The following is a 27,940-nucleotide window of genomic DNA, read 5'->3' as shown; positions in this document are numbered from 1 at the left end:
CCCCTCCAGCGGCCCTGCTACGGGACGAGCCGCGGTCAGCGGGACGGGATGGGAAGGGGACGGACGGCGACCCCAGCCCCGGCACTGGGTGCGGACCGGGAGTGGGCGCGATGGAGACCGAGCGGCAGGTGCGGGAGCCGGAGCTCTTTATAGCGCCTGGAAGAGCATCTCCATGTTGGTGCGGGCTCACGGCCAGCCCCCCGGGGCTGGGGAACCTCCTCTGGGAGAGCGGGCGGCTCGCGGCGGCGGGGACGGGGCGGGGGCGGAGGGACCCGCCGGCCCGGGCACCGGGAACACGGCGGCTGGGCTGGGGAGCGGCTCGGCCAGGCCTCGGCAGCATCAGGGTTTCCCCAGGGACTCCCCCAGGGACAGGCAAGGGGCACTGCTCTGCGGGAAGGGGCGCAAGACCCTCCTTGCTCCCCCGCACCATCTGTGGGGAACAACAAGCCCCCCAACCTCTCTGGAGTGTTCGGCCTGAGAGAGGCAGGACCTGCTGAGAACCAGGAGTCTCAGGGCTGGAGCAAAACTGACCATGTCTGGGCATGAGCCTGCTCTGCTCAGCACACAGCCCTGAACCACCAGCTTTGTCAGAATATACGATTACCCCACACCAGCTGCCCCTGCCAGCCCAGGGAGAGCTGTGTGGGGAGCACTGCGGTGTGCAGCAGCTCCTGAAATCTCCTCTGGGGCCACGGCTGAGGAGATGAATTTGGACCTAGCATTGGCCACCCCACCTGGAGTACCCACTCCAAAAGGTGTCGTGGTCGGCCTGTCAGACAGCAAGTATCAAATCAATGCTTCACAATTAGAGTTTCTTAATGAAATATTCCATGACAGCAGCAGACCAGCGCAGGAGCACCCTGGCTCCTGGCACATCCCGTTTATCAGGACGCTCCCAGGCCACACGCCACGGCTCAGGGCTTGGCTGTGGGGAGCTCGAGGCTCCAGCTCTGAGTCAGGCACTGGAGCTGAGCCCGTCCTGCAGGGCTGACCCACTGAGTCAGGGGCCCTTCATGGCTAGTGCAGAGCCTGTCCCAGCATAGCAGGAGCCTGCTGCCAGCACAGCAGCACTGGGGCCTGAGGCTCTGGGTGCCTGGAGCTCTGGCACAACTGAGGTTTGTGCTGCTGGCAGTGCCTTGTGAAGGAAAGGCATGGCCGACGGCCCAGTACGGCTGATCCTGCCAGACTGATCCCGCATGGCTTGTCTTGAAGGGCACATCCCACACACCTCATCCTACCCAGCTCATCCCACACTCTCACCCCACACACCGGCTGCCCATGGGTGCAGTGGGTAGGAAGCAGAGTTGGCAGGGAGAGCAGCAAACAGGAAACGGGCTCAGCGGAGCATCACTCCTGAGCCACCAGGAATGGAGTCCGGGCTAAGAATAGCAGCGGGTCAGCCGCTGTTCGGCCGGGAAGGAGCTCTCCCACCGCCGGAGGAGCCCCTCGGCCATGGCCCCCACACTCACCACGAGCTCCCGGGGGAGCTGCCAGGCAGCCATGGAGCAGGACCTGCCATCCGGGAAGAGGAGCCCAGGAGGGGCTCTGGGTCGGGAGAACTGAGCAAACACTGCGAGGAACAAAAGCAACTCGGAGCCGAAGGCTGTGATCCCTGCCAGCGCGGGATGGCAACAGGATGCAGGCTCAGTCAGCTCCAGGAGTCGAGGGGTCCTGGATGCCTCCCATGCTCGCTCCAGGGTGTGGAGGCTGCCTGTGCTCCTACGGGCAACTCCCAACCCTTGGGTGACCGGGGACCCCCAGGCACTACCAGCTAGGCTCCCAGAGCCCCTCAGCAGCCAGATCTGTCATTTCTGAGCCGAGGGGCCAAGGCTATGGTGAGGCCTCGCTCCACTGCCCACGATCTGCAGAGCCGCCATCCCCACGCCCGCTGACGGGGACGGGACGGGAAGCAGAGGCCCACACACGACTCTGGCTTCCTCGTCAAGCCCTGCCGCGTCCCGAGCTCCAGCCTTGGCCACCACCACGCCAGGGAATGGCGGAGGTGGCTGGGAAATGGGTGCGATGGGGGACCGCGGTTCCCCCCACAGACTCGTACTCACCGCGAGGCGGCTGCACGGCTGCTGCGCGTGGGGCCGGCGGGTGGGAGAGCCTCGCTCGGCCACCGGCCAGGAGCTGCGTCCCGAGGAGCCTCCGTGGGGTGTGGGTACCGCTGCCCTGTCCACGGTGGGCTGGGGGATTTATGGGGACCTGTGTCTCTTGGGAAGGTGTTGGGGCTCTGGCTGCGCACACGCCGCCCTGGGCAGGACACCGGCCAATCTCCTCCCCATGGGGGCCAGGCTCAGCCAGGATGGACCCACTTCGGTGCCTTATTGGCTTCTGTGGCCACGTGACCATGCTGAAAAACATCATAATTAAGCTACAAAACGCTGCCCATAAACTAGCATTAGAAAGTGACAGCGAAGATAAGTGGAACCCCTGCAGCAGATAAGGCGCCCCGGGAGGGAGACCCTGCAGGGAGGTGGGGGGCACAAGTGCCCCAGCACCCACGGCCACCCTGATTTACGGCCCAGGGCAGGAGGGAGGGGGCCGAGGGCACGGGGCAAGTCGCCTCTGGGAGGAACATGAGCCCACCTCACCCACCCAGCACTGGGGTGCAGCCAGGGCCTGCTCAGCCCTGAGAGGTGTCCTCTGCAGGGGAGGGTGGGAGGAGGCTCCTCCATGCTCAGGGCCCCACTCCCAGGTCTCTGGGGCTCACAGAGCCACGGCCAGCAGCTCTTCATTTGCCAGAAGAGCACTCACAGAAAGCCAGTGCCCCTGGGCCTAGGCAGCCAAGCCTTGGCTGTGTTTTTGCCACGTGTGGTTCCCTGTGTCCCACTGCCGTGCTCGGTTCTACCCGTGGGCACTGTGCCAGCAAAACTCGGGTCCCAACTGCCCTGTGCAACACAGGAGCTGCAATGCCAAGGCAAGAGGCTGCATGAGAGATCCTCCCATCTTTCCAGAGCAGGGATCTGCTCCCACTGCTGGCCCCGTGCTCTGACCATCCATCACCACAGTGTCTCCCCACATGTTTGCACAGTGTCCTTCTCTCTGCTTCATCCCACAGTGACGACAGCCTCGAGAAGGGGTGGCTGCCTCAAGCCCCACACCAGCCCAGCAAAGGCTGTGCCATGGCTGTGCTCTGGCCAAGCAGCTGCTGGTAACCAGGGTGGCACAGCAGGACCCACAATCCTGGGATTGGGGAAAGGCTCATCCTCTATATCAGCACAGCCCCGACATGGTGCGATGGTGACGCGCCCTGCAGTATTCCCATGCAGAGTGAGGGAAGCAGTGAGCCCCTGGTGCTGCGGGGAGAGGAGTGGGAGTGTGGGCTGCACAGCCCTGCTTGTTTTTTCCTTGCTTTGCAGCTGAAGAGAGGAGAAAAACTAATGAAAACAGAGCTCTGGAAGAAGCGCCAGGCCTGGAGTGGCTTCCGCCCCGATCCCCAGCAATTATCAGCCACATGCCAGATGTTCCGACGCGATGCCAATGTCAGAGAAAATAAATCTGTGTCAGGTTCAAGGTCCCTGCCGGGCCAGCACGCAGCGGCTTGCGGCTCAGCGCCGCACGAGGCAGGACAGAGCTGCGGGCCGGCCGCGGCCGCTTCCTCCTGCCAGGCATTGTTCCCCTGGGAAGCCCCGGCCTCACACCGGCCACTTGCTATTTTTGCAGCAAGGTGCTTTCGGGGGTAAATACGTCCCTGCCGGCCTTGGGCACTTTCCTCTGTGCGGGCCCTGGCCAAGGCTGTGGCCTGGCTCCTGCAGTGGGCGCGCGGCCACGGTCAGGGCCAGTGCATGGGCCGCGGTGCAGGCCTGGCTGGTGGCACGAGGGTGGAGTTGGGAAGGCCACGCTGAGTGGCCGCACAGGCACCGGGTATGGCCGGCTGCAGGCAGCCTCAGGGGTCCCTGGGGACAGGGAGGAGGTACAGACAGGTGACATTTTGGAGGCCACAGCACCTAGGAGGGAAGGATGAGGTGGGTCTGGCTTCCAGCAGCACGGGATATGCTGGGGAGGGGATGTTCAGGGCTGGGGATAGGCCCCAAAGCTGCTGCCCTGATGCAGTGCTGCCCTGGCCAAGGGAGCAGCACAGCTCTGTGCCCTCGATGGGCTCAGGCACTGGCACATCCGTCACCAAAGCTCTGGCTGTTGGCTTGGAGACTGCCCTGTCCCATCTCCTTTCCTCATGGCCACGGCGCAGCCGGAGCCCACAGATCCACACCACCCGCTGTGGGCCGCAGTATGCTTTGGCTCCTTGCTGGTGCTTAGCCTTGATGCTCAGCAAAGCATATCTCCTGCTCGGATTTTATCTCCATCCACTCAGCTTATCGGCGCGGGGCAGCCCTCCTGCCTGCGCCACGTTCCCGGAGCGTGCCTGCAGCAGGTGTGGCCAGCACTACTGTCTGCCAAACGCCGCTGCCTGCCCGCAGTCCCTGACTCCAGGGCCCGCGCCGATAATGCGCGCGCGGCGAGGACTTTGGCGATAGCGTTCCCATTGACATTACCTTGTCCCCCGCATTCTTCCGATGCCACACACGCCTTCGCTCGGGGCGCGGGCGGCCTGGCCATGGCGGCGGGTGCAGATGCTGTGCAGGCAGCACGGGGAAGCGCTGGTGGTCTCCTCCCGGGGGGACTCATTGAAATATCAGTCACATAGTTCTGCATAATTGGGACTTGGATGCAGCCTCTCTTTATGTTTCCTCTTGGCAGTTGCCAACAACATGAAGCACTCCTGGGTCAAAATGACAGCCTTTTGTTTACTATTCCTGCTTATGTGCCTCATTTTCTTCAAGGATAAGAGCTCTTTATAGGAATCTTTATTGTGATGAGGTTAGCAGAGAGAAAGATTTCTCTCCAGCTTTCTCTCTCTCTTTCACAGCTGATTAGCAGGGTCGGCCCACGAGGACAGTGATGTGGAGCACAGACCCAGCACTCGCCTCAGGGTCCCCTGAGCCATGAGCCATCCTCTCCAGCACAGCCCCAACCTGCTGGCCTCCCAGCACCCACCCGTGGCACCACTCCCCTCCTACTCATGGCAGGCTGCAGGGAGGGGATCCACCACCCCAATAAAGGTACTGCAAAATCCAACCGACCCCAGAGGCTTGGACAGGAGCTTACCCACAGCACACACCTCCTCTCCATGCTCTTCCAAGCCCAGCCATGGTGAACCATTCTTCATCTGACCCCTGCAGCGGTGACCAATCCCATCAAACGCATCTGCACTTGGCAAACTGAGATGTGAGAGACTTGTGATGGACCAGACAATGGAGATCCACCAGTCTGCTCCACTCAGAACTCTGGTTTTCAGGTATGAACTCCAAAAGGACGTGACTGGGTAAGGGATGAGGAGAGATGTGGAAGCAGTTGGTGACAGGATGGGGAGAAGCTCATGGAATAGACACGAGCAGGGTGGACATCAATGGAGAACCTTCCCCAACTCTGGAAAAAGCCCCGTGGGACCATCCCAGCAGATCTTTCACCCACTGCTGGACTGACTGTGCTGCTGCAGGGAGGTGACCCAGCTGACCCCACAGCCCTGTCCCAGCCAGTGCCCATGGGGTGACACACTCCTGGGAACAGCCACTCCTGTCAAGAGGAAAGCAGCTTACCCTTGAAAGTTACTTTGCGAAGGTCAAGAGTGGGACTGTGACAGAGCAGCCTGACAAACGCATCTCCCTAAGTCCTTGGGCCCGATAATGTATGTCCCATGCAATGTTGACACTAGTGATCCACCAAAGATCAGGTTAACAAGTTTGACGTTAGTGACAGCGTGATTTGTTCCGCGCTGGCTCTGAATTCATAGAGCCGCTGGCCTTCGGTGATAAACTATTGCGCCGTGCACACGAGGCTGTGGCAGTTGTCACCCGCCAGAGCACCGAGATGAAAAGGAAGCAGAGCTCTAATCAAAATACAGTGGTCAGTAGGGGTTGAGCTGAAAATTAAAAGGTGCTGGTACTTTTCCCACTCCAGCCTCGCTTTCCAGGCAGCACCTCATGCCAGCACGGGGTGAGGGGAGAGGCTGCCTTGTCACCTCTGTGCAGCTCCAGCTTCGTTTGAAGGTGAGGACAAACCCATCACCCCACGTGCACAGAGCAGGGTAGCGCGGGATGGAGGCGAGGCCCCGTGGGAGGGAGCAGCAGAGCGGGGCCGCTGCTCACCTGGAGCTGCCCCTCGTGGCAGCAGCTCCCGAGTGGGCCTTCTGTGCACTCCCATACACAGGAGCATAAACATGGAAAGTGCTGCTGAGGCTTTTAACACACACCCACCTCGGCAAGACAAGGGATCGCTAAACCACTCCTGCAGTTCCTCACTCCAGAGCACGCTCCTCAAGCATCTCCAGTGCATTTGTGTGTTTGGATTGCACCTCCTCCTGCATGCCCTGCTCCTGCAGCACCCCATGGTGACAGTGACCCACCCGAACTGCTGCATGTTCTGGTCACCCCAGAGATCAGAACCCCTCGGTGACAGCAGTGCTGTGGCTGTGCTGTGCATGCAGGGGTGCAACAACCAAAAGGAGAAAACCCATCCTCCTGCCTGCTCCCCTGGGACCCAGGAAGGAGATGGGGACCGCCACGCACCCATTGCTCGGCAGGGCCCAGAGTCCATGCAAACCTTCACTCTTCCATTGTCTCTATTCCTGTCACCCCTCAAGGTGCAAGTTTCCCCACCCAACCCTGCTCTCCATTGAGGCCACTGCCAGTCCAGGCTGTGGCTGCTCTGGGCAGGGCTTGTGCCCTTATCCCCGTTCCCAGCCACAGCAGCAGCACACAGGCCTTTCCCACACCCACCAACCATTCCAGAAGCACAGCAGCAGGCAGGCTGGGGCCGCAGCTGCCACCCAGAGCAGCGCTGGGCTCCCCACCCTCATGGTGCCCTCCACCCTGAGAGAGAGCCACCACCGAAAGGGGAAGGGACAAGCAGCCAGGAGACACCAGCAGTGCAGAACATTTCACATTTATTAGTTCATACAGCTAAACACTCACTAAACATGCATTCAACACTTATTGGTCACATTTCCACAGGTAGTCAAGTCCCAGAGCAGAGCAGCGGAGCAGGGGCAGGTCGGGCTGACACGGACCCGCCGGCAGAAACATTCATTTGGTCGTAGCGCGGTGAGGGGGCAGCTCCCGGTGCCCGTTCCCCCCCGGGTGCAACAGGGCCAGACACACCCTCCTGCCCCAGCCCTGTGGCTCTGAGTGTGCCAATGCTCACCGTGTGTCATGCCGAGGCAACATCCTGCTTCCCTGATTTACACAAGGGATTGTGGGAAAAATGAACGGGAGAAACCACTTGGAACATCACCAAGAAGGATCCAACAACCTGGACTGACCCTCTTGGAAACATCCCTCAAACCAGCCAGGGGCTGACACCAGCAGCAAACCTGACCCGCTGCCTCCCCAGGCTGCCCATGACTGACACAGGAGGAGCTGCGAGGTCCTGTGAGGTCCCAGGTTACAAACGCAGCCTCTGCACCAGGACTGAGCTGGAACCAGGCCTGTGGCTTGATGGGTACCAACAAAATCCAAACTGCCATGGGCCACAGCCTCCCCAGGGAGGGACACTGGAGCTCAGCCTCAGGCACGGGACACACAGCAGTGACAGGAGCCAAGCCCCAGCCCACGGGAAGGGAAACGCAACTCCAGCAATCACAGCCTTTCTTCCTCACTGGCAACAGACACTGGCAGTATTTAGTTTTTCACACAATCCCTTTGAGATGATAAACAGGATGTCACACGAGGTAGTTTAGTTATGGAAATTGAGTCAATAATGTTATCAACTATTACAAGACATTTTATAAATTGAAAGAAAACAATGAATCACAAAAGGCTTTGTTAAGGTTGATCGTCATCTGGTCTCAATTTCTGTTTCTTTTTGCCCTTGGGGGCATTTCTTCCACTGAACCGTGTTGCTTCTTTCACAGACTTGTCAGAGGGCAGCTCACAGGAGCTATTTTTAATTTCTTTTCTCAAGGGAAAGACACTGCCTGGATTGGCCTCCCCAGCTTTTTGCAGGGCTGGTTTAAACTCAGATCTGCAGATCCTGGCTGAGGGTGCTGGGAGGGGGTTTCAGCCCTGCAAACTTTTGCTGACTCTCACTCAGTGCTGGCCCTGTCTGTGGCTGGATGGGACCATTTGGACACTCACAGCAGCTGTAACCCTGCCAGAGTCACACACCAGTGCCTTTCTCAAATTGTCTGGCTGTGCCTACAACCATAGTGAGAAAGTTGTACTGATGAAAATTAAGAATTCATAAGCAACAAACAAAGTACAGAGCACTGGAACTGGCTGCCAGGGACACAATGAGAAATTCCTGTTTCCCCTTTTCCATGAATACTGAAACATATTTCACACCAAAGGCAGAGGGATGAGGCAATGCAGAACTAGAGCCCCACAGACAGAGCTGGTCCCCAGCTGCCAGGTGGTGCAAGGGCACAGCCTCATACAGCCCCGTGCACCTTCGGGATGCTCTGCCCACAGGACCACATCTGAGCCTTCAGCAGGCAAACTTCCCACAGCCAAACCCAAAGCTTTTCCCCAAAATCCCCACATGGGACTTTGGTCAGCTCTCAGCGGGTCCTCCAGACAAATCATGAAAGAAGCAACTGTTGCAACATCAAAACTAGGGTTTCTCTGGGTCACATTTAAATACTTATCCCTGAGCTTCTGTGCATTGAAACAACACACCATGAACACAGAGAAACACCACAGCTTGATACTGATAGCTATGCACTCCCCTCCATTTACACATCATCTACAACTTAAAAATTAGTTCCATACTTTAACTAGTTCCCCAAGTTTCCCCCTTTCTCCTGCCTTTCATGTGGCAGGGATGATTGCCGCTTATTATCCTGAGAAATAACAACATTTTCACAGACACCGAGCTTCATAGTTTCAAATCAAAACCAAGAAGGAAGAAAGAATGAATGGGAAATAGCACATTCACAGGAGAATCTTTTTTTTTTTTCCTTTTTTCCTTTTAAAAAATGTAGTGAAGATAAAAGAAATTCAAGGGTTTTTTTTTAAAAGTTGGTTTGAAGGACAAGACTTAAACTCCTTTACCTGAGGTGGCTGTGGGTCTGTGCAGAAGCCTGAGGAGCAAGGGCAGATCCTGCTGGCACAGAGGGGGACGGCAGCAGAGGCACTCAAGCCTCTGCATGGGTGGGGATGGGGCCACCAAGGACCCCACCAGCAAGTGAGAGCAGCCCAGGAGCCCTGCTGGCACCTCTGAGACCCCTCACTCTCATGGGCGCCCTCAAAGCAACGCCCCAGCACTGGGAAAACGGGTGGTACTGGGGTGGCAGCTGCCCTGTGCAGGTGCCTTGCAGCTGGCAATGCCACTGACGACTGGTCACTCTGAAAACGCCCTCTTTGGCCTGTGCGTGACGGGAGACGACAAAAGGTTTAAGAACTAAATCTCTGGATTTAAGAATTACAGAAGGATCCAGAGCCACTCCCTGATGGCCCAAAGCATGCAGTGCCTCTGCAGGAGTGAGAAGATGAAGGGCACTGGAACAGTTCACAGCTGAGCAGCATCCAGTGCCCGTGGGAAGCGAGGGAGCACGAGGTCCGGCTGCAGCAGCTCTGCCCAGAGCCCAGCAGTGCTGAGGACCCCTGAGCACCCTGGCTGTCCCTCATCCCCCTGCCCTCTTGCAGGGCTGGGCATGCTGAGGACAGGGACTGACTACTGACCCACACTGAGGGGTCAAGGCTCAGCCCACTTGGCAAGAGCCTGAGCTGAAGTGGAAGAGAACTCACTGACTTTCCAGAAGGTTCTGTTGAGGCCCTGGGATCTGGCAGTCGCGCTGGGACCGAGCCCCGTGAGCAGTGACCCCTTCCAGCTGCACCACGGAGCGAGGGCTCCTGGGCAGCCTCCCCTGAGCACGTGAGCCTGAGCACTTCAAATTTATGTTCCAAATCTCTGTTCGGATTAAAAGTAACTCTTCAGCTCTCTATCTGCACAGATGCTTTGAAGGAGAAGAGGGGGTCAGCCAGCCAATTTATCTTTCAAATCGGGGATAAAAATTGACTTGTCATGGCAGAAAATTCTACCAAAGACTATTATTGTTGATTGATTTCTCTATGACAGAAGGTCAGATAAGCAAGAGTAGATAGATACCAAAGATAATGAACTTCCCCCTACTAGCATTAAGCACAAATAAAATATGAGTCCCTGTAAACTGAATGTTACGTGAAGAATGGAACAAAAATTCCAGCCTTTCCAGGGTGTCCTTCAAACCAAATTCACAAATACATCTACCTAACGTCTCTACGTCTCTAGCTACATTCCTACCTTCTCATAATACCTGAGTTTGCAATGCAACACATTCACATTACCCTGTTTAAAAAATACAAGTCATTAGAGGACTTGGTGCAGAAGATATCAGGAATGACTGTCCGGTGATTCCATCTGGTCTGTTTGCTGCTTCCTTACCTGTCAGTTCAGGAAGGATTTTCTACTCCCATAGCAAATGGGTATTTGGGAACGGATACTGCTGCCAATCAACCTTTGTAAAATTTGCTTTCGACAACAGAAAGTGGAACACTCATGTCCGTTTGTCATCATAACTGAATTTAGGTTTTTGGTTGTTGTTGGTACAGCATTAGTTTTGGGAGGATATTTTGGAAAACCACAGATTACTCAATAGATTACTTTTGTTGGATAGCTGGCAACAAGATAACTGCTTTTATGTACACTAATTAAAACACTTATTCATCAACAGATTATAATAACTCAGTAACTGTAGAATAAAATCACTCCTATGCAATTTTAACAATTCCTTGAGTGTATAAAACAGCAAGCCAGAAATAACCCGTAATAAAAAGATCATATCAAGCTATTTGGAAATTAAACTTAAAAGCTGAGAAATACATTCTAACTTAGAAACAGGTAAACTAAAACCTTCCCCTGAACACGTGAGGTATCGGCTGTATGCAGAAGGCTTTCCTGAGAATACACACGTGTCTCATTGTACTGTCAGAAAGTAAATGAGATTTATGGAACCACCTTTGGATGTGAAGCTCCATCGAGCTGGGCCCAGCAGCTGTTACCCGTAACATCCTGTTTAAATAATGAAAAATGAACAGCTATGGACTTTTAGAAAAGGGAAACCATTGAGCTGGGAGATGCCCAAGCGGGATGCCCACGGTGAGGCAGCAGCAGTGCCCTGCCGCGCTCTGACCGCAGCCATCGGCACCACCACGGCCTGACCAGGATGTGCCAAACCAGCAGGTCACAGCCTGCCTTGGGCTGCAACCCAGGGAGCACCCGCTGGGCCAGGGGGAGGGAGGGAAAGACGACTTTGGTGAACGGGATTTTTCTCCTGCTCACCATCACATTCATGCACAGCAGCAGCAGCCCGGCTGAGCTGTGCTCGCTCTGTGCCACGCAGCTGTCACCAGGGAAAGACAAGAAGGTAGTGGCTCATCCTTCCTATCCTGAAGGAACAAAAGTTGTTTCCACCAATATTTTTAAATCAGCATTCAAACACTTATTGAGGAGCCACCTTGCTAAGTGAATGCCAGATTTACATCTAAGGAGGCAGGGAAGGAAATCCAGCCAAGGCTGTCTAGGAAAATGACTGAGTCTTTGAATATTAATTCCTAATGAAGGAGATGAGAGCAAGAGCATCTCATCCAACCTCCCCACCACGAGCAGGAAATCAAGAGGTCACTCAAGAGAATGCCCAAGTTTAGCTAAACACCAGCACTTAGCAATCACTCAATCAGTTAATCAGCTGTCATTAAACCAGTTCTCCATCTGGAGTCGTGGGGAGCTTGCGAGATGGAAAATCCAAGCCTTGCAACACCTAGAACACAGCAGGTCGCCAAGCACAGCAGTAATGTTGTTTTTCCTGGGATTCCACAAGGAACAGCACAGTTCTGGCAGGATATAACTATGGAACATCCATTCCCTGAGTCCAGCAGAGAAAGCCATGCCAGAGGACACTGGAGTCCCTCCCTCCACTACACAGGGCCCATTTAGCACAGCATACATTAACTACTCCCAAAACGGGGATTGCTTCAGTGCAGAAGCCTCAGGAGTCAGGTACCATGTTGGAGGAACACACTAACGGGGGCAATCCCACCTCTTCTCTAAGTAGGATTTTCCTGCTTTTGTAAACCTAAAATGGATTTTAAGGAAGTGATGATAAAGTCCTTGCAGTTCTCTAGCAACAGTAGCACCTTTGTGTAATGCCAGGAGCCTGTTATGAACCCTTGAACACAATTTCAGAGAAATTGGCAGGTGTTGTGGCAACAGTAAGAGGGCAGCTGGCCAGGAGGGGCTGGGGCAGACCCCACCTGGAGCTCCCCAGATGGGACAGGGCCAGCGAGCCCCTTGGAGCACTGCCATCCCACTGAGAAACCTGCAACTGGAAACCACCAGGGGAAAAGAAATCAACTGCCTAGACAGATTTCTCCTTCTCCACTCCCTGCCTTTTTAAAATTAAAAAAAAAGCTTGGCACTTCTCTAGCACCCACTTCTCCAAAGTCGTCCCTTTGGGATACTAACAGCTCTGTTGACATTTGCTCTCTATGACAAATGCTTTTGGATGCAAATCATGGAAAGAGCAGTTCGTGAACAGCATCTTCTCTTTGAGGTAGTCTTAGTCATCTCGGTCCCCAGCCCCAAATACAAAAGAACTAATCCTAACAAACACTGTAACATTAAACATCTTCACATTCTGTAAACCGCTGGAGAATGCATCTGCTGCATTCTTACAGAACCATGTGCATCGTGTTGAAGATCATACATTCAACTCTGTCGTGAAATAAATATATAGGAAAAAGAGTAAAAAAACAAAAACAAACAAACAAAAAAAAGATTCTTGCTACACGGGCAGGGAGGCCACTGCCCTGTCTCCTGCCTGGATGGCGTTTGCCCCTCTCCCAGGGCGAGCCAGCTCCCGGCCCGAGGCTCAGCATAAGGCACCGGCCGGGGCCAGCTACGCTCACTCTTTGCTCACGCTCGTCTTGCAGGAATGTAGAACGGCCTTAAAAAGGAGAGGCAGCTGCTCCAGGGGGACATTCACCATTTTTCCTGGTAAAAAAGAAACCAGAATTAGCAGTCACTCCTGAATCAGATTTCAGAGACACCTAAGCCAGCAGCACTGGAGATGGTTTTACCTTGAACTTCTCACAGAAACAGTTAATCATCCTACAGCTACATCAGACATTTGATATTCATTTTGACACAATATGATTTATTATTTACCGGCAGAAAGCAAAATAAATGGGCAAAGTTAGATCAAAATGATTTCTCCACAATGGAGCAGTATTTACAGAAACTGGAAAAGACTAAATCCCATCTCACCCCAAAGTGCCTTGTTGATCTGCATGACTAAATTACAAGAGCTACTCTGAGATTATTATCTAGTTCATTATGATGAAGTAGGATGAAGCATACGGAGCCTTGACACAGGGAGGCAAGCATCTCCCTCTGCCATAACATTCAGAAACAAACAGTTTTAGTGCCACCAGACCTTGGAGATCTAATTAGCGACACAACTGCAGTTGGGAATTCACCTGCAGATTTCCAAGGGCCAGACAAGTGGAAACATGGAGGTTCAGGTCTGCCTGAACTCTGCTGATCACTTTCTGCTTAGTTCAGGGATCTCTTTAATTCTCATGAGATACCTACTCAAACCAGGATTATACCCTTTTGAGACAAAATGCCCCCCATCTGGCAGTGAAAGAAGAAAAGGGGAGAATAAACGATGTACTTAAAGGGTGTCAGGTTGGAGCAAGGCACCTCTTCCTGGATCAGGACTAACCCCATGCCCACCAACATCACCAGGACACCTTCCCAAAAGCCCCTCTGACTGGGTGAGCTCAGGGCAATGGGATGGGCTTAAAGATGAGCAGAAGCTCTGACAGGAAGAGGTCCCACACAAACATCCTTAACCAAAGTCCACAAGAATTTCACTGCAGTAAGTTAATTATCATTTAAAAGCAAATTTCCCTCCTTGCTCCTAGCGGGAGAAGTGCTCAGAAGTTACCTGCAATATACCGTATCTCTGGCAAACACATCATTAAATCCGGGAAGCGGTTTGGCTGGTGGGGGTATTTGTACTCTGTGAAGTCCTGGCAAACGTACCAGTACCGCTTATTCAGCTGCTCCAGTTGGGAGGCGTTGGTCAGACCCCTGATATCTGGAAAAGAATACAATTAGAGTAATGAAAGCAAGAACATCTCAGGAGAGCAGCAGCCTCGCGCTTACTGCCACTTCTTCAGGACAGACTGATTTCTGTCACTCTGATCTGGGTCCCTGCTTTGGAGACTGGCTTCCAGCACCTGGTTAGACCAATACAAAATTCCCATCTCCCTTCCTGCTGTGCCTGCATCATAGATGTGTCTTTACATGAGCGTCTGGATCCAGGATTTCCCTCCACAAAAGGCTGGGAAGAGAACAGCTAATGTCCTACACTGCTCATCTGCAGCTCAATGAATGCTCTTGGAGAGAACAGCCCCAGCAACCTGAAATCCCTGCCTGGCACAACACAGACAGGTGTCAGGGTTTGGTCCTCACAGCAGACCAGTGTAACACCTCCTCAGACAGGAACACATTGGTTTTAGCTGTCTCATCTTGGCTGAGGACAATGCTCAGTTCTATAATTCAAGATATCATCACATTTCTCCCCATCTGCTTATCAATTATGTCACAGGAGCTTTATAAACTTGTCAAGTTCTTATTTTTAAATTTAGCTTTGCCAATGTCAGGCAACACACGCATAGGAAAAATGGACAGGCAGGAAGTCCCACTGGCAGCATGCAGTGTGACCAGTGGCATTGGCACTGCCGGGTCCTGGGGAGGATCCAGCACAGGAGCGAGGAAGCTGAGGAGCCTCAGAGCAGGCTCGGTGCTTGGAGACCATCTGACGGAAGAGGCATTGATCTACTGCCCAAAAGCTGACTTTTAAAAATAAGTCTCAGGTATTTCACATAAAAAATTGCAAACTTCAACTAAAAATAAAAGAAGACAGGAAGTTAATGAAAATACATTTTGGAAAACAATGGAGACAGCTCAAAAAGTGCATTATCCAGTGTCAGGAAACTGCCCAGGGAAGCAAACCGGAACCTCAGCCCGGCACAGATTGAAGCGTCAGCATTATCTCCCTCTGGAAATGAGTGGGGGAGGAGGGAGCCTGCAGCACAATTTTACAGACTGCAACTATCTTTCATAGTACAAAAGACTTTGGAGACATTTATTTCCAAAATTACAGCTGAACACTATTCACTGAGCATTCGTCTCTGCATGGATTTTGAAATGCCCAGGGTCCTGAAGCAGCCTGAACTGTCAGCTTTAATATGCCACTTAATCAACAGGAGGATACAGCCCTTTCCTAGGCTGCACTCATGGCCTGCATGTACATACTTCATTCGTGATTACCTTTCACTTTGTAGAGTCAGATTTAGGTATAGAACCTAAAAAGCAGGAACCCAGCTAAGTGACCTAAGGATATATCCTGAAGGCAAACATGTTAACGAGCCAGAAAAGCTCTAAAAAAAGGAGGACCAGTCTTACAAATTCACCCTTTGAAGCATAAAAATGAACAAGTGAGGCTGGTACCTCCTCTTTGCCGACTCACCTTGGTTTAGGAAGTTGATGGCTTTCATGCACGCGTACTCCTCGTTGCTGACCTTCAGCTGGCTGAACTTGCGAAAGAGGTAGATCAGCCGCTCCATCACCTCCATCCCCTCTTCACTGAATCTGGAGGACAGAGGTCACACATCAGCACACACAGCACACGGACTGAACAGTGAAGATGAAGCTTATTAAAGTAACTTCAGAGATTTTAACATCTTGCAAGATAATTTTTTAAAATTTCGTCAAAACTGCCTGAAGTCTGCTGGTACCAAAAATAAGGAGGAAAATGTCTCAGGTACAAATGCAGAATCATAGAACCATGGAATGGTTTGGGTGGAAATGACCTCAAAGCTCATCCAGTTCCATCCCCCTGCCATGGGCAGGGATACCTTCCACTAGACCATGTTACTCAGAGCCCCATCCAGCCTGGCCCAGGGATGGGGAGTCCATGATCTACAGATATTTGTAGGAAAAAAACCTCTCTTGGTGATTCAGTTCACCACCAGCCTGTTCTGACAGCAGAGAAGGTTTCACAGAGCCAGGAATCTGCAGTGAAGCTGGTGACAGAGATGGGTGAGACAGGGCACACTGATGCACAGGGAACACAAACCTCCCCCAAACCCCCTGGGAAATTTCCTGATGGGGATTTTGTGGGCGCAGAATGAGATCCTCTTGCTAAAGAGGGTGCCACACTTCATCAGGAGTAATACCCCACGTGCATCACAAAAAAGCCATGGGGAAGGACCAGGCTGGAGTGGAGCGGGACAGTGTGGAGGGCTGTGGGTGTCTGCAGGCACCTTCATCATCCCACGCTTGCCCAGGGCCAGAACAGCCTCTTGGGAACACATCTCACAGCAATACCCCCGGCTTCAAAGAAACCACATATTGCAGAAGCGCTCAGAAGTGGGACAGAAGTGTTTCGGGAAGCTTCAGTGTGCTCTGGCATTGTGCAGCACAAAGAATAAGAGCACAGCCAGCAAGCCATCTCTGAATAGAACAGAAATAGAACCTTTTTCACTGAATAATACCTTATTTTGGCATGTGTGTTTGTTTACTTCAAAGTTATTTGTAAAATGCATGATGGAGTTTGACCTCTGTGAAGTGAAAACAAGCTGTCTGAACTCCAGGTCAGTTCTTCAAGAAAGTAATATTGTAAGCGATGAAAGCCTTGTCGGCTAATCTAAAGTTGTACAAGTTTTCTTGCTCTCCAGTTGACATTAAAAATCTTGCAGGTGCAAGATTGCAAAGCTCAAGAAGTTAATGAGCACAAAGACCACTCAGTCATCTGCTGGGTTTAATTGTTTTTAGAGCATGCACATTTTTACCAGCCACTCATCACTTCATAAATCCAGGAGAGCTCTTCTCTCATCCCTGCAGTTGAACTGTCTTACTTTTCTGTGCATACTTTCCTCCCCCTTTCAAACAAAGCTGTTCTGTTTTTCACAGCCCTATTTCTTCTCGAGGACTGACTCCTCCACACACTTTTCCTCACAGTTTACACCAGGCAAGTTTCTGGCTGGGAGTTATCAGGATCAGCTGGGGAGGAGGGGGAAGGGAAGTGCTATCAGGAGTGATGGGGGAGGTCAGGAGTCTATTCATTTCATATTCATCTTCAGAAAAACAGTACAATAAAAGAAAACATTTGATCTAGCAGGCAAACAGAACATTTAGCCAGTTTTTAGAGGCAATTAAAACACAGGGGCTGGGGAGCTCATCCTATGCCTTTGTTTGTCACCTATGCTTTAGCACTGCTCTTGTCATTTTGTTAAATAAGAGCAGAGATTAACCCTGAAGTGCCAGACCATCCCTGCTCAGTGAGAATTCTCCAACCAGGTGTGAGCTCTAACAAAATTCCCTTTGCAGTCACTCCTGATCAATGCCAGTGGAGCCGGGGCCTCTCCGAGAACGCCCACAAATGGGACACCTCTCCAAAAGGGCCTCTCTCAAATCCAAAGGGACCAGCTTTTCCATGAGTGCTTTGGACAGGGAGACTGATACCCATGAGCTATCCCACTGCTGCTGGAGACAGTCAAGCCATGGCTGAAGGACCATGAAGACAAGTGGGAGGGAGCCACACAGCTCCAAACTCTCATCTGTGCAGCTTCCCACTAAATGGCTTTTTGGGTGTTCATTCTCCCAGGTTACTAATGACAATTAATGACACTTGAAAAGCTAAATCACAAGAAGAGACTGCAGAAGCATTCCTCTCCCAAGAACACCTATTTTCATCCATGTGCACAGATCTTCTCTGAAGGACCTTCAAGACGACCAGCTCTGAATTGCCGGTTTCTGCAGGGCGAGGATTCCTCCTTTGTCTTGTTGTCTTACCTCTCGCTTGCATTTACCATAAACTCAAAATGAAACAAACCCTTCTCTTGTGAGGGTCTGACCAGGACAGCAGGAACAAAAGGACAGCTGAATGCAGGAACAAGTGTCATTGTGGTTTTCTATGACCCTCAGTGCTCCTCGCAGGAGCGGCACCAGATGCACGATGAATGGCTGCGCAGAGCAGCGCCGCAGAGGAACCTGTCCCAGGAAATGAGACACCTGGGTCCAGCTCTCCGCTCCCTGCCATGGGCTCAGCCAGCCAGTGCCTCTGCTTGTTACAACAGATGCACAAAGGAGCCCCCAAGAACCATGAGACGCTGCAATGGCCAAGGATCACAGCAGCGTTTCAAATCTCTGTTCATCAGACATCGGATCCCCCGGTGACTCCGGCAGCATCGTGAGCACAGCAAGGGCAGAGAGCGAGGGGCAGGTGTTTAAAGGGAGGATGGGCAGCAGTTTCCCTAAATCCTACCTATTCTGCCATAGTACTGTGAGATTGTGACTCTACTACCAAAAGAAGAATCTGTCTGGCACCAAGACTACAAAATAAAATATCCAAACCAAAAAACAACACCCCTGACCAAAATGATAAATGAAAGGCAGGTTCCTCAGAGCATCAGATAGTCTGTACCATGGAAAAAACAAGAACTAAGTTGCAACATCTTTAAATTTATGTAACCAAAACAATGAAATAGCAATTAATAATGAACACTTTGATAATACAGACAACCAGCTTTGTGAACAACCTTTCCACTGGCCCAAAGGGTTTTTAAGTAAGACTTTCTTTCCTTTGTGTCAGGATTACCCAAAGTGTTGGTTAGTTTTACCCTCCTCATAAAAAGGTGGCTTGTAGGGCTGTGTTGGAGGACAACAGCATTGCTACATGAAATTCAAACAGCCCCACACAGCAGTGTGCCCTTTCTCTGCAGAAGGAAGTTGTGATCCAGCACTGACTAACCAGCATGTGCTTTCTAAGCCTGGAACAACCCTTTCCTAAGAAATAGAGAAGGAAAACAGCCACAGGTGAAGTGACCTGTCCCCAGAGGTGGTCAGAGGACACCTGATTGTTGGGGTCCCCATGGCTCCTCCTCTCCAGATCTCGCTGCCTCACCCTGGGCTCAGCCCATCTCACCTGTGCAGCTCGTCGTCAGAAGGAGAGTACTTGGAGGTGACATCCGCAAGGTCACCAAAGATCTGCTTGCTGTAAACAGTCAGCGAGGAGAGCAGGATCAGCTCCTGCCACGTAGAGCTGAGCAGGCAGGTATAGTCCTTGATGGAGAGTTCGCAGAAGAACGGCAGCTTCTTGATCCAAGCAATCTGCCTGAAAAGCAATTCATCCGCCAGACGACACAGCAATGCAAACAGCTCTGCCTGAGTCACTTTATACCTGCAGGCACAGTTAATATAAAGGCAGAAAAAACATTAAAAACTTTTAATGACATCACCTGATGAGGCACTTGAAAACAAGGCAAATGCCAAAGGAATTTGGCAGTGCCCATGGTCAGCACCCACCCTGCCCGGGCAGGGGCTGTGGGGAGTCCCCGCAGCCCCTGGGGTCACCCACCTGCCCAGCACCCAGAGCACGTAGCCTGGAACCCCACACCAGGCCCGTGCACCCCAGCTCCAGCCCCAGGCAAGATGGGATGGGGGCTGGTTTGGTGCTTGCACCGTGGCTGCATCTCGCCCCAGGGGATGCGCCCGCTGTGCCCGCTGTGTCACACGCACCCGTCCTCGATGAGCATGGGGGTGCCAAGCGGCTCCAGGTCCTCGGCACACACCAGCTGGGTGATCAGGCTGTGCGACTGCGGGTCCAGGCTGCGCGTCTGCGGCGGCACCAGCGCCGAGTGGGCGGAGTAGCTAAAAAGGTGCGGCAGGTACTGGTAGTGCGTGGACACCGGCGTGCCCAGGTACTGATCCCTGAGTGCAGCGAACCCGTTCAGCTCCACGGACCTACTGGAAAAGGAAAAGCTCTTTAATACACCCCAAAACTCCACCTGATTCATTACAACATCGCACCCAGCTCCATCAGAAATGTTAACAAAAATAGGGAAAGCAAACAGAGTGGAAATGCCTTTGTGTTTAGACCCTACCGTGGAAAGAGCCCAGTGTGCACTGGCCACATGTCCAGCCTGGCTGGGCACTGGTTCCATGTGGTGGAAATCTGGGAGCTGCTGCTGAGCTGCCATTCAGGGAGCAAAGCAGAAACCCACCTGTGCCCAGCCTTTCCACGCCAGCTTCCTTACAGGGCCAGAATTTAGGATTTCACATTAAGTACTTACACAGCCAGTGAATACAAACAAGGCCAAGCTTAAGCTGCAACTGAAAGTAGATGGGATCAGGTCTGAGATTTTTGCTGTGTTTGCAACCAAAGGCTGCATCAGGAACTGCATCAGGAGGTTTGCACTTGCAGTAGCCAACTTTAATATAACACCATCAATTACTAACACAAATGGTTTTATTTTCAAAATCTGAGCACAGTGCAGAGAAAGAGCTTATGCAGAATGAGCAGCGAAGGGTGATAAAGTTCTCAAGATCTGCAGAAAACACAATCAGTATAAACTGAGGTATATTTTAAATGTAATTTTAACTCAAGATTGTCCTCCTTTGCTCATGAACATCTCGCGCCCCGGTTCAATTTTTTTCAATCCAGTGCCAGTTTGTCTTAGAACACAATCAGAGAGGTAAGAACCTGCTGCATGACCAGTTTACACAGAGATGCCCTCACATGTTTTCCCTACACTGACCCCAAGTATCACTCAGGGAAAGAAATCCAAGATTCCTGTAACACCAAATTCTTCCAGGGGTCATTCCCACCTTGAAGATGGAGTAGAAACAGGTGAAGGCTGGTTGCTCTCAGAAACTCCATTTCCAGGGGAACTATGGTCACTGTCTCCGTTGTTGCTCCATGACATGTTTGCCTCTCCCTCAAATTCTTGCCCAGACATAATTCTCTCAATCTCTTCCTCTGATATCTGTCAAATACAGGACACAATGGTTACTTTGGCTGGGAACAGAAAAGCAGAGCCTCTGTTTGCAAACACCTTGTTCAGTCACACCCAACAGAGCTGACCCCCCCGCCCCCTGCAGGTACCACATCCTTCCTCTGCATTTAACAACACACATGAAAAATTCTATTTACAGGTAATCATGGTGACCTCCAGCTCCTGCAGTATCATTCAAGTGAGGGTAGCACTGCAGACAGGAACTGACACATGAAAAGATGATGTCAGATGAACATGGCAACGAGCTGTAAATCAGCCACCGTCACACCATGAAAAACCTGGGAGTAATTGAGGCCAGTGCATTGGGAACATCACTCAGGACTGGCAGAGGGAAAGGCAAACAGGAGGTGGGGCAGGCTCTGGTTTGATAAAGCAATCAAGAGGCAAGGTGACATATATAAAATCAGTCAGGAAAACATTTACAAGGAGACAGAGTTCCCTATTTTCCTCCAGATAAGAACCAGCTGGCACCTGAAGTATCAATTGAGCATCTAATACTTAAGTTCTAGAGAGTAACATATACAAAGCTAAAATGGACTAAAAAAATTTTTTTAATTGAGTCACTGTAATATAAAGCTTCAAGAAAGTGCTGGGCATGCTCCTGGAGGAATGTTCCACCACTAACGGGGAAAATGCAACAAAAATTTAGAGGCTTCTTTATTTTTAAATTCTGTGTATGTCCCTTAATGTGCACAGCAGGAAACAGGTTTGTGTGGTTCCAGGCAGGCTGTGTCTGCCACTGACCACAGGCACCTGAGTGCCCAGCAGGGCAGAGCGGTGCTTGCTTGGCTCCTCACGCTTTGGGCTGGGCCAAGTGCTCCTTCCCTGGAGGAGTGCTCCTTCAGCTGGGCACTCAGACTCACAGAATTTGCTTTCAGTGTTATTTCTATTTTGCTAAAATAAACAGTAAACTTTTAAAAGACCCCTTTTCCAGAAGCAAGCTGGAAATGGCCATCATTTCTCAGGCATGCAGCACAAACTGCTGTGCTGAATTACCTCATGCTTTACAAGGCATCTCTGGACAAGCTGTGCCATCAATCAGAGAGACATTTACTGGTGCCCTGCTTGCCTCAACTGAAGGGATTGCAGCAGGCAGATGGAGATTTACTGGGAGCCATGGAGGGACAGACGTCCTTGTGTGTCCATGCAGCACCCTGGGACAGGCAGCACCCAGCTCTATTTACCAATCTACAGCTCATGACGTGTTTCTGGCAGAGTCAGAGCCGTGCCACGCCAGTGGGAGGCACGGCTAGGGATGATGGAGGCTCGACCAAGCCAGCCCCAGCCCAGGCTGAGCAGCCACGGTCTGAGCCCAGGCCAGGAGACGAAAAGCAGAATGGAACCATGGAGGGACAGCCACACGTGCTCACCTGGACAGGTCCGATACTTTTGTTTCTGCCTCCTGGCATGCCATCCTCTCTGATTGCTGAAAGATACAACCAAACTCTGGTGAGGAACACTACTGCCGGGTATTCCCAGAGTATGTATGAAGGTACCTATTTATTTTGAAAAAAAATTTTATACTTTAAAAGATGCGGTTTTTTCATTAGAAGTTTACAGAGAAACCTCCAGTGCTTGAGCAGCACACACCATGGTTCTCACCCCAAAAGGCAAGGACACGTCGATGGGGCTACAAGCACTACTCTGGGAGTTTAGTTTCTTCATGTGCTCCTTGAGGGACAGGTAATGAAGAAACAGCAATCCTTTATCACAATTAATTCCAGCATAATTTGAGAAGTGGCACACAGTAAGGAACCCTATTTGACCGCTGGAAATAACCCAATGAATGCCCAGGACTGCTGGAAAATGAGATGTGGAGGCCTGCACATCCAACTCCACTGTCCACAGCCCTGTGAAGCACCACAAGCCAGAGTCCACTGACCAGCGCTGCTACCAACACAGACACAAAGCACTGCACTGGTGACTGCTAACCCTGCTGTCACTTCAGAGGTCACATCTACAGCCACTACAGAAAACGGAGGGGGGATGTTTGACCCTGGTGGTCACTTGGAAAGCCGTTGTTTAAAACTCAGGTTACCAGGATGAGCTGCACAGCTGCATTTCAGAGAGGCAGCCTCATTTCTCAGTATAGCAGCTGCATTTTTAAGGCTCTTTAAGCAATTTCCAGGGAGCTCCAGTGAAGCCCAGTTAAGGAGATTAACCTGGAGCAGCTTCTCTGCCTTCCTCTTCCCTCTGCCTGTCTCTGCAGAGGCCAGTGGCAGCCCTGCTCCTCGTGTGCCTCCCCTCCCAGGCTGGTCCCCCCGTTTATCAGGGCCCGATCTCTTTCCCACCACGACCTGGCCAGACTTGGCAGGAGGCTCTCCCCAGCTGCACAGTGACCTTGCTGCTGCATGGCCTCACCCTGCTTGGCACACGGGGCTGCAGGAGGCCCTCCCAGAGCAGAAAATGACACAAAATTTAAGGAAAAATTTCTGTCCCAGAAAAGCCACGCTGCTGCCTGGTTTGAGATATCCTCAGCTCAAATCCTCCTCGTGTGCCTCGAGGCTGCACCCGCAGCTCAGGGAGTGCCTCAGCAGGGCAGAGGAGAGGCACACCCGGCCACGGGAGCTGAACTGCAGCTTCCCAAACCCCAGCCACCAACGCGGGCAAGGCACAGCACTGGGGGAAGGGTCCTGGTGCCTGACCACTGCACCAGCCTGGCACCAGCAGGGCAAGGATGCCCACGGGCCCTTCCACCACCACACCACGGGACAAGCAGTGGGTTTAATTCTTCTAACACTAAGTCCGTCCGCTCCATGCAACAGCCAGTATTTTTATTTCAAACACCAGATAACACTCATTTAAGCACACTGGAGAAGCCATAAACACAGGATATAAAACAACTGTGATTACCTTTCACATCACGTAAATCTCTTATGATATAGCAAGATAACAAGCTCATTTTAACAAACACGGCTGTTTATTTCCTATGAAAGCTCTTTATAAAAAATACCAGTTTCTCACTAAAAAGCTAAAAAGAATTATGTAAAAAAAACCTGTCATTGTTAGCTGTTACACCCTTTAGGTTTCTTTAACTTAATGGAACTACAGGAATTCTGGGGGAACTTCTCTCATTTTGCAACATATTTTACCACTAACTGTGATTTAGAAGCTTCTCTTCAGCTCATTACATTATGAGCCATGGGCATAAATGGTCTTGGTCTTTTGATTTCAAAGCATAATTGTAGCAGACAATAGCTTACACCTGCAACAAAATGTAGGGATGTTTTTGCTGGTGGTCCATCAAAAAGGCATCAAGAGATCTGAATGGTTCCCTAACACAGATGGACCCTCTGGAATACCATCCTGGTCCTGGGCTGCATGACAGCCAGTCTCCTCAAAGCTGTTTTTCCTACAAATGTTGAGCTCTGCACCTTATCTGGATTTAAAAGTGATTGTATTTAGACCTAGTATGGAAGAGATTTTCCAACCCAGCGATGCCATAACTTGGGCACCAGGGCAGGAAGAGAAAGCTCCAGAACCCAACACTGAGGACCTTCACGGCTGTCCGCAGCCTCCTTGGCCTTGGCAGAGACACCGGTGGTGAGTGGAATTCACGCACTTGTTAGGAGAAGGAAGGAAAAGGAAAGAAGCAAATGAAGAGAAGAGGAAAGGAGGAAAAGCAAGGGAAGAAGGGGAGCAGGGAAGGGCGTGCGGCCGGCAGGTGGCGCTGCGCCCCCGCGGGTGAGGCCCCGACCCTCGGGTGAGGGCCCCGAGCCGCCCCCAGACCCACAACACACCCCGACCCCAGACCCACAACACACCCCGACCCTCGGGTGAGGGCCCCGAGCCCCATGCAGACTCACAATAAACCCCCTGATTCTCCCTGATCCCCCAGGGCTGAGGCCAGCTCTCCCATCTCGGCCCCTGATGCATTTTCTAAGGAAGATCCTGGTGGATTTGCAGTGAATTTATGGAAGTTTCAGTGCCTCTGACAGGCGGCTTTTGCATGAGCGATGGCCCAGAGGCCATAAACAGCCACATCTAAAACCATGTGGTGACACTGGGGTTCGGCAACCAGGATGAAGGATCACTCCACTGCCTCACTGCACAGCCAGGGGAGCACCGTCAGCTCCTGTTTGTGCCATCAAACCAAGGAATCCCTGCTTTCAAGGGGTAACAGCAATTCCAGAGGTTAAATACACAACAGATTGGAGTGAAGAGTAGAGACATGACACTGAAAGCAACCACAGTCCATTCTTTATTCCTAACTTCTGAGTTACCTCACACCTTCCATCGTGTAGATGATACCACAGCATTCGGTCACCTCTGCACACGTGGGGACAAGGGGTGGCTGTCCCTAACCCAGACCCCAACTGTTTCAGCCAGAGCAGGTGGTCAGTGAAGACCCTCACACCTCACCCCTGGGCAGCAGCTGCTGGTCTAAGTTCCCATGACAGCAAACAGGTAATGCCTGGCTCAGATCTCTTGGGATTCCAAAAGCCTGTTTAAATGCTTTAGTTTACGCCACAGTGGTAGACTGAAGCATGCAAATAGTGACCACTTTGCTCAGCATAAATACAAATATTCTCCAAGTATTTATACCTGCTTTCAATTCATACAGACTGTTCCTCCATACAGGAATGAAGTTGCTCAGAACTTAGTATCTGTGCATCATTTTTAATCCATGCCTGATTTTGCTGAAGTTTCGCTGGTTTTTTTTGGTTGAGAGTTTAGAGGCAGAATTGCAATATAAGATGGCAGCTGAAGGAAGGGCAGCCCCCACTGTTAGCCCTGGCCCCGATGTGTGCCTCCCCCAACAGAGCCCCGTGCCCGTTACCTTTGCGGTTCATGCCCATCTGGAGGCACTTGAGCAGCCGGCAGTACTGGCACCTGTTGCGCTGCTTGCGGGACATGACGCAGTTCTTGTCCCGGCTGCATCTGTACACCCGCTTGTTGCAGATGCTCCTTTTGAAGAACCCCTTGCAGCCCTCGCAGGAGATGATCCCATAGTGCAGCCCTGTGGCCCTGTCCCCGCAGATCAGGCAGGTTCGCTGATCCACCCGCTCATCTGCAAGGCAAGAGGAAAGGCTTTGAGGAGGAGCCGGCAGCTTTTGTCAGGTCAGTCTGACTGAGGAGCAGCCACTGCCAGCCCGTGCGGATCCATCACGCAGCACTGCAGGGGCAGCTCCATCCTTCCCTTCGCCACGGCCAGGCAGGGCCCTTGGGGCTCTCCCCAGCAGCCTCCATTGAGCTTCCTGCTGCTCTTAGCAGAGAGGAACAGAAATCTAATGGGGAAAAAAGGGGTCTAAAATGTCCCACCTGAACCACACAGAGCGGGGCGTGCAAATACAGAAACCTGGCAGACACCAGAGACTGTGAAATCCTGTCACATCTCAGAGTCCAGGGGCACCTCCAGGCTTCAAAAGCCCCACTGGACAAGCCACCACCCAGAACCCAAGAGAACATCATTAATCGTACAGTTAAGCCACAGTGATGTGATTTTACTGATCCTTTTCCAAATCTTTGGAAGGCCTTTGGATGACTAAAAATGTAAATTGCAGGGCTTTCCACAACAGGAGCTGTCACATTAAATTCAGTATTTTAAGACTCTAACGCTGGCTGAGAGAGAGAGCAGAGATGATGCTTGGCTCAGTGAGATCCGGACAGGGATGTCAAACAGAAGGGAAGAAGTAAATGATGGTGAAGAGACGCAGGTAGTTAACCAAGAATCTCATCACCTCATACTGCAAAGGGAGGCCTAAACCTTGCTTCAACCAACAGTCAGCTACGCTTCAAATAATGTCAGCAAGTCGAACCAGCAGCTTTTCCTGTAGCAGATGTTTCACAGCCCAACACAGTTTAACCCCTTGCATGCCAGGCCAAGCTGCCTCCAGCCCCCACCTTGTGTTTTAACCCATTAAAATCCCAAAAGTTGCAAACAGATATGCACAGCAAGGGTGGGAGCTATTCAAGTACATTCAGGGACACACAAATCTGCAGTATTCCAGTATTCTCCATGGGGCTGCTTTCCCAAATGTCAAGCAGGCATCACCCAGATGAGTAGATCACCCTGGCTGAGCCAGCGAACACTCAGCTGCTTCTCACTCCATCACACCTTTCCTAGGGATGCTGGTTAAACCAGGTTGGTTTTGGTGTTTGTTGGCCTGAAGGGCAGAAACACCCATGACTGAGGCAGGACCTGGGAGGTGGCACCGGCTCTCTGCGGCTGCCTGGGGACAGAGCAGGGCACGGCAGCTTCCCTCGCCCACCAGCCACGCTGGCAGCCAACAGGGAGCTCAGACTGGGCAGACACACAGCTGTACAAATCCACACCATGCCTGGGGTGCTGCCCACACCCACTGCTCCCCTTTGGATATAGACCTTGAAAAACCCAGCCTTTGGATGGCACTGGCTTGTGAAGATGAGCTGAGTCAAACTCACTTCAGCACGACAACACCAAGCCTGACTTTCCTCACTTAGATTTGACCAGGGAGTTTTCTGAGACAAAGGTGTTTATCTACGGGATGGATTTTTGGAGCAGCAGGAGGTAGGAGTCACAGCGAAATCTTCTCCAGCCTCAATAAAGCCCAAGCAAGCTGACAAACCAGGGTGTAGCTTCTTACTGCTGCAGAACATGTGAATGCAATAGAAATGAATGAGCCAAATGTATTGGGATCAGAAATTAAACCAGTTTTCAGTTACACAAGCCAAGCAAAAATCTAAACCAGCTGCTCCTACTCACAAGCAGCTTTCTCCAGAGCTTAAATGCAGTAGAAACCAGAACCGATCTGTGTTAATCTCTAAAAGGTTTGCTATGCACAGCATGCACATTTGCACTGTTCTACAAATTTCACTGTTATAAACATTAAAATAAAAGGATGACCAAAGGAAACACAAACTTTAAGTGAAGGAACATTCCTGATTCACACCAAAACATTCCCAGTTTTACAGGACAGACCACCTCAGGTATGTGCTGAACCCAAAGGAATGTGGGTACAGATCAGGAGCGGGGCTATCTGAGCATCTCTGAAGGGAGGCAACTAAACATGACTTTGTAGTCACCAAGTGCATAATCTCCACCTTCAGCA

General features: G+C 51.7%; 1 protein-coding gene across 2 annotated transcripts in view; it reads right to left on the bottom strand.

The window, feature by feature from the left end:
• Window positions 1-12,943: 12,943 nt before the first annotated feature.
• The window catches only part of NR6A1 (nuclear receptor subfamily 6 group A member 1), a gene marked incomplete at both ends in the record, with an annotated part of 70,441 nt that continues 55,444 nt past the window's right edge, over window positions 12,944-27,940 (bottom strand). For both annotated transcript variants that reach the window (XM_082295046.1, XM_082295047.1), the window contains 8 exons: window positions 12,944-13,032; window positions 13,991-14,143; window positions 15,581-15,702; window positions 19,040-19,294; window positions 19,633-19,860; window positions 20,722-20,879; window positions 22,280-22,335; window positions 25,690-25,920. In XM_082295046.1, coding sequence (XP_082151172.1) covers window positions 12,944-13,032; window positions 13,991-14,143; window positions 15,581-15,702; window positions 19,040-19,294; window positions 19,633-19,860; window positions 20,722-20,879; window positions 22,280-22,335; window positions 25,690-25,920 — 1,292 coding nt within the window. The remainder of the gene's footprint in view (window positions 13,033-13,990; window positions 14,144-15,580; window positions 15,703-19,039; window positions 19,295-19,632; window positions 19,861-20,721; window positions 20,880-22,279; window positions 22,336-25,689; window positions 25,921-27,940) is intronic.

Source organism: Coloeus monedula (assembly GCF_965178545.1).
Source record: "Coloeus monedula genome assembly, chromosome: 21".
In the NCBI taxonomy this organism is placed as follows: Eukaryota; Metazoa; Chordata; class Aves; order Passeriformes; family Corvidae; genus Coloeus; species Coloeus monedula.
Note: the sequence above shows the minus strand (reverse complement) of the source record. Positions and strands in the feature narration are given on the sequence as shown.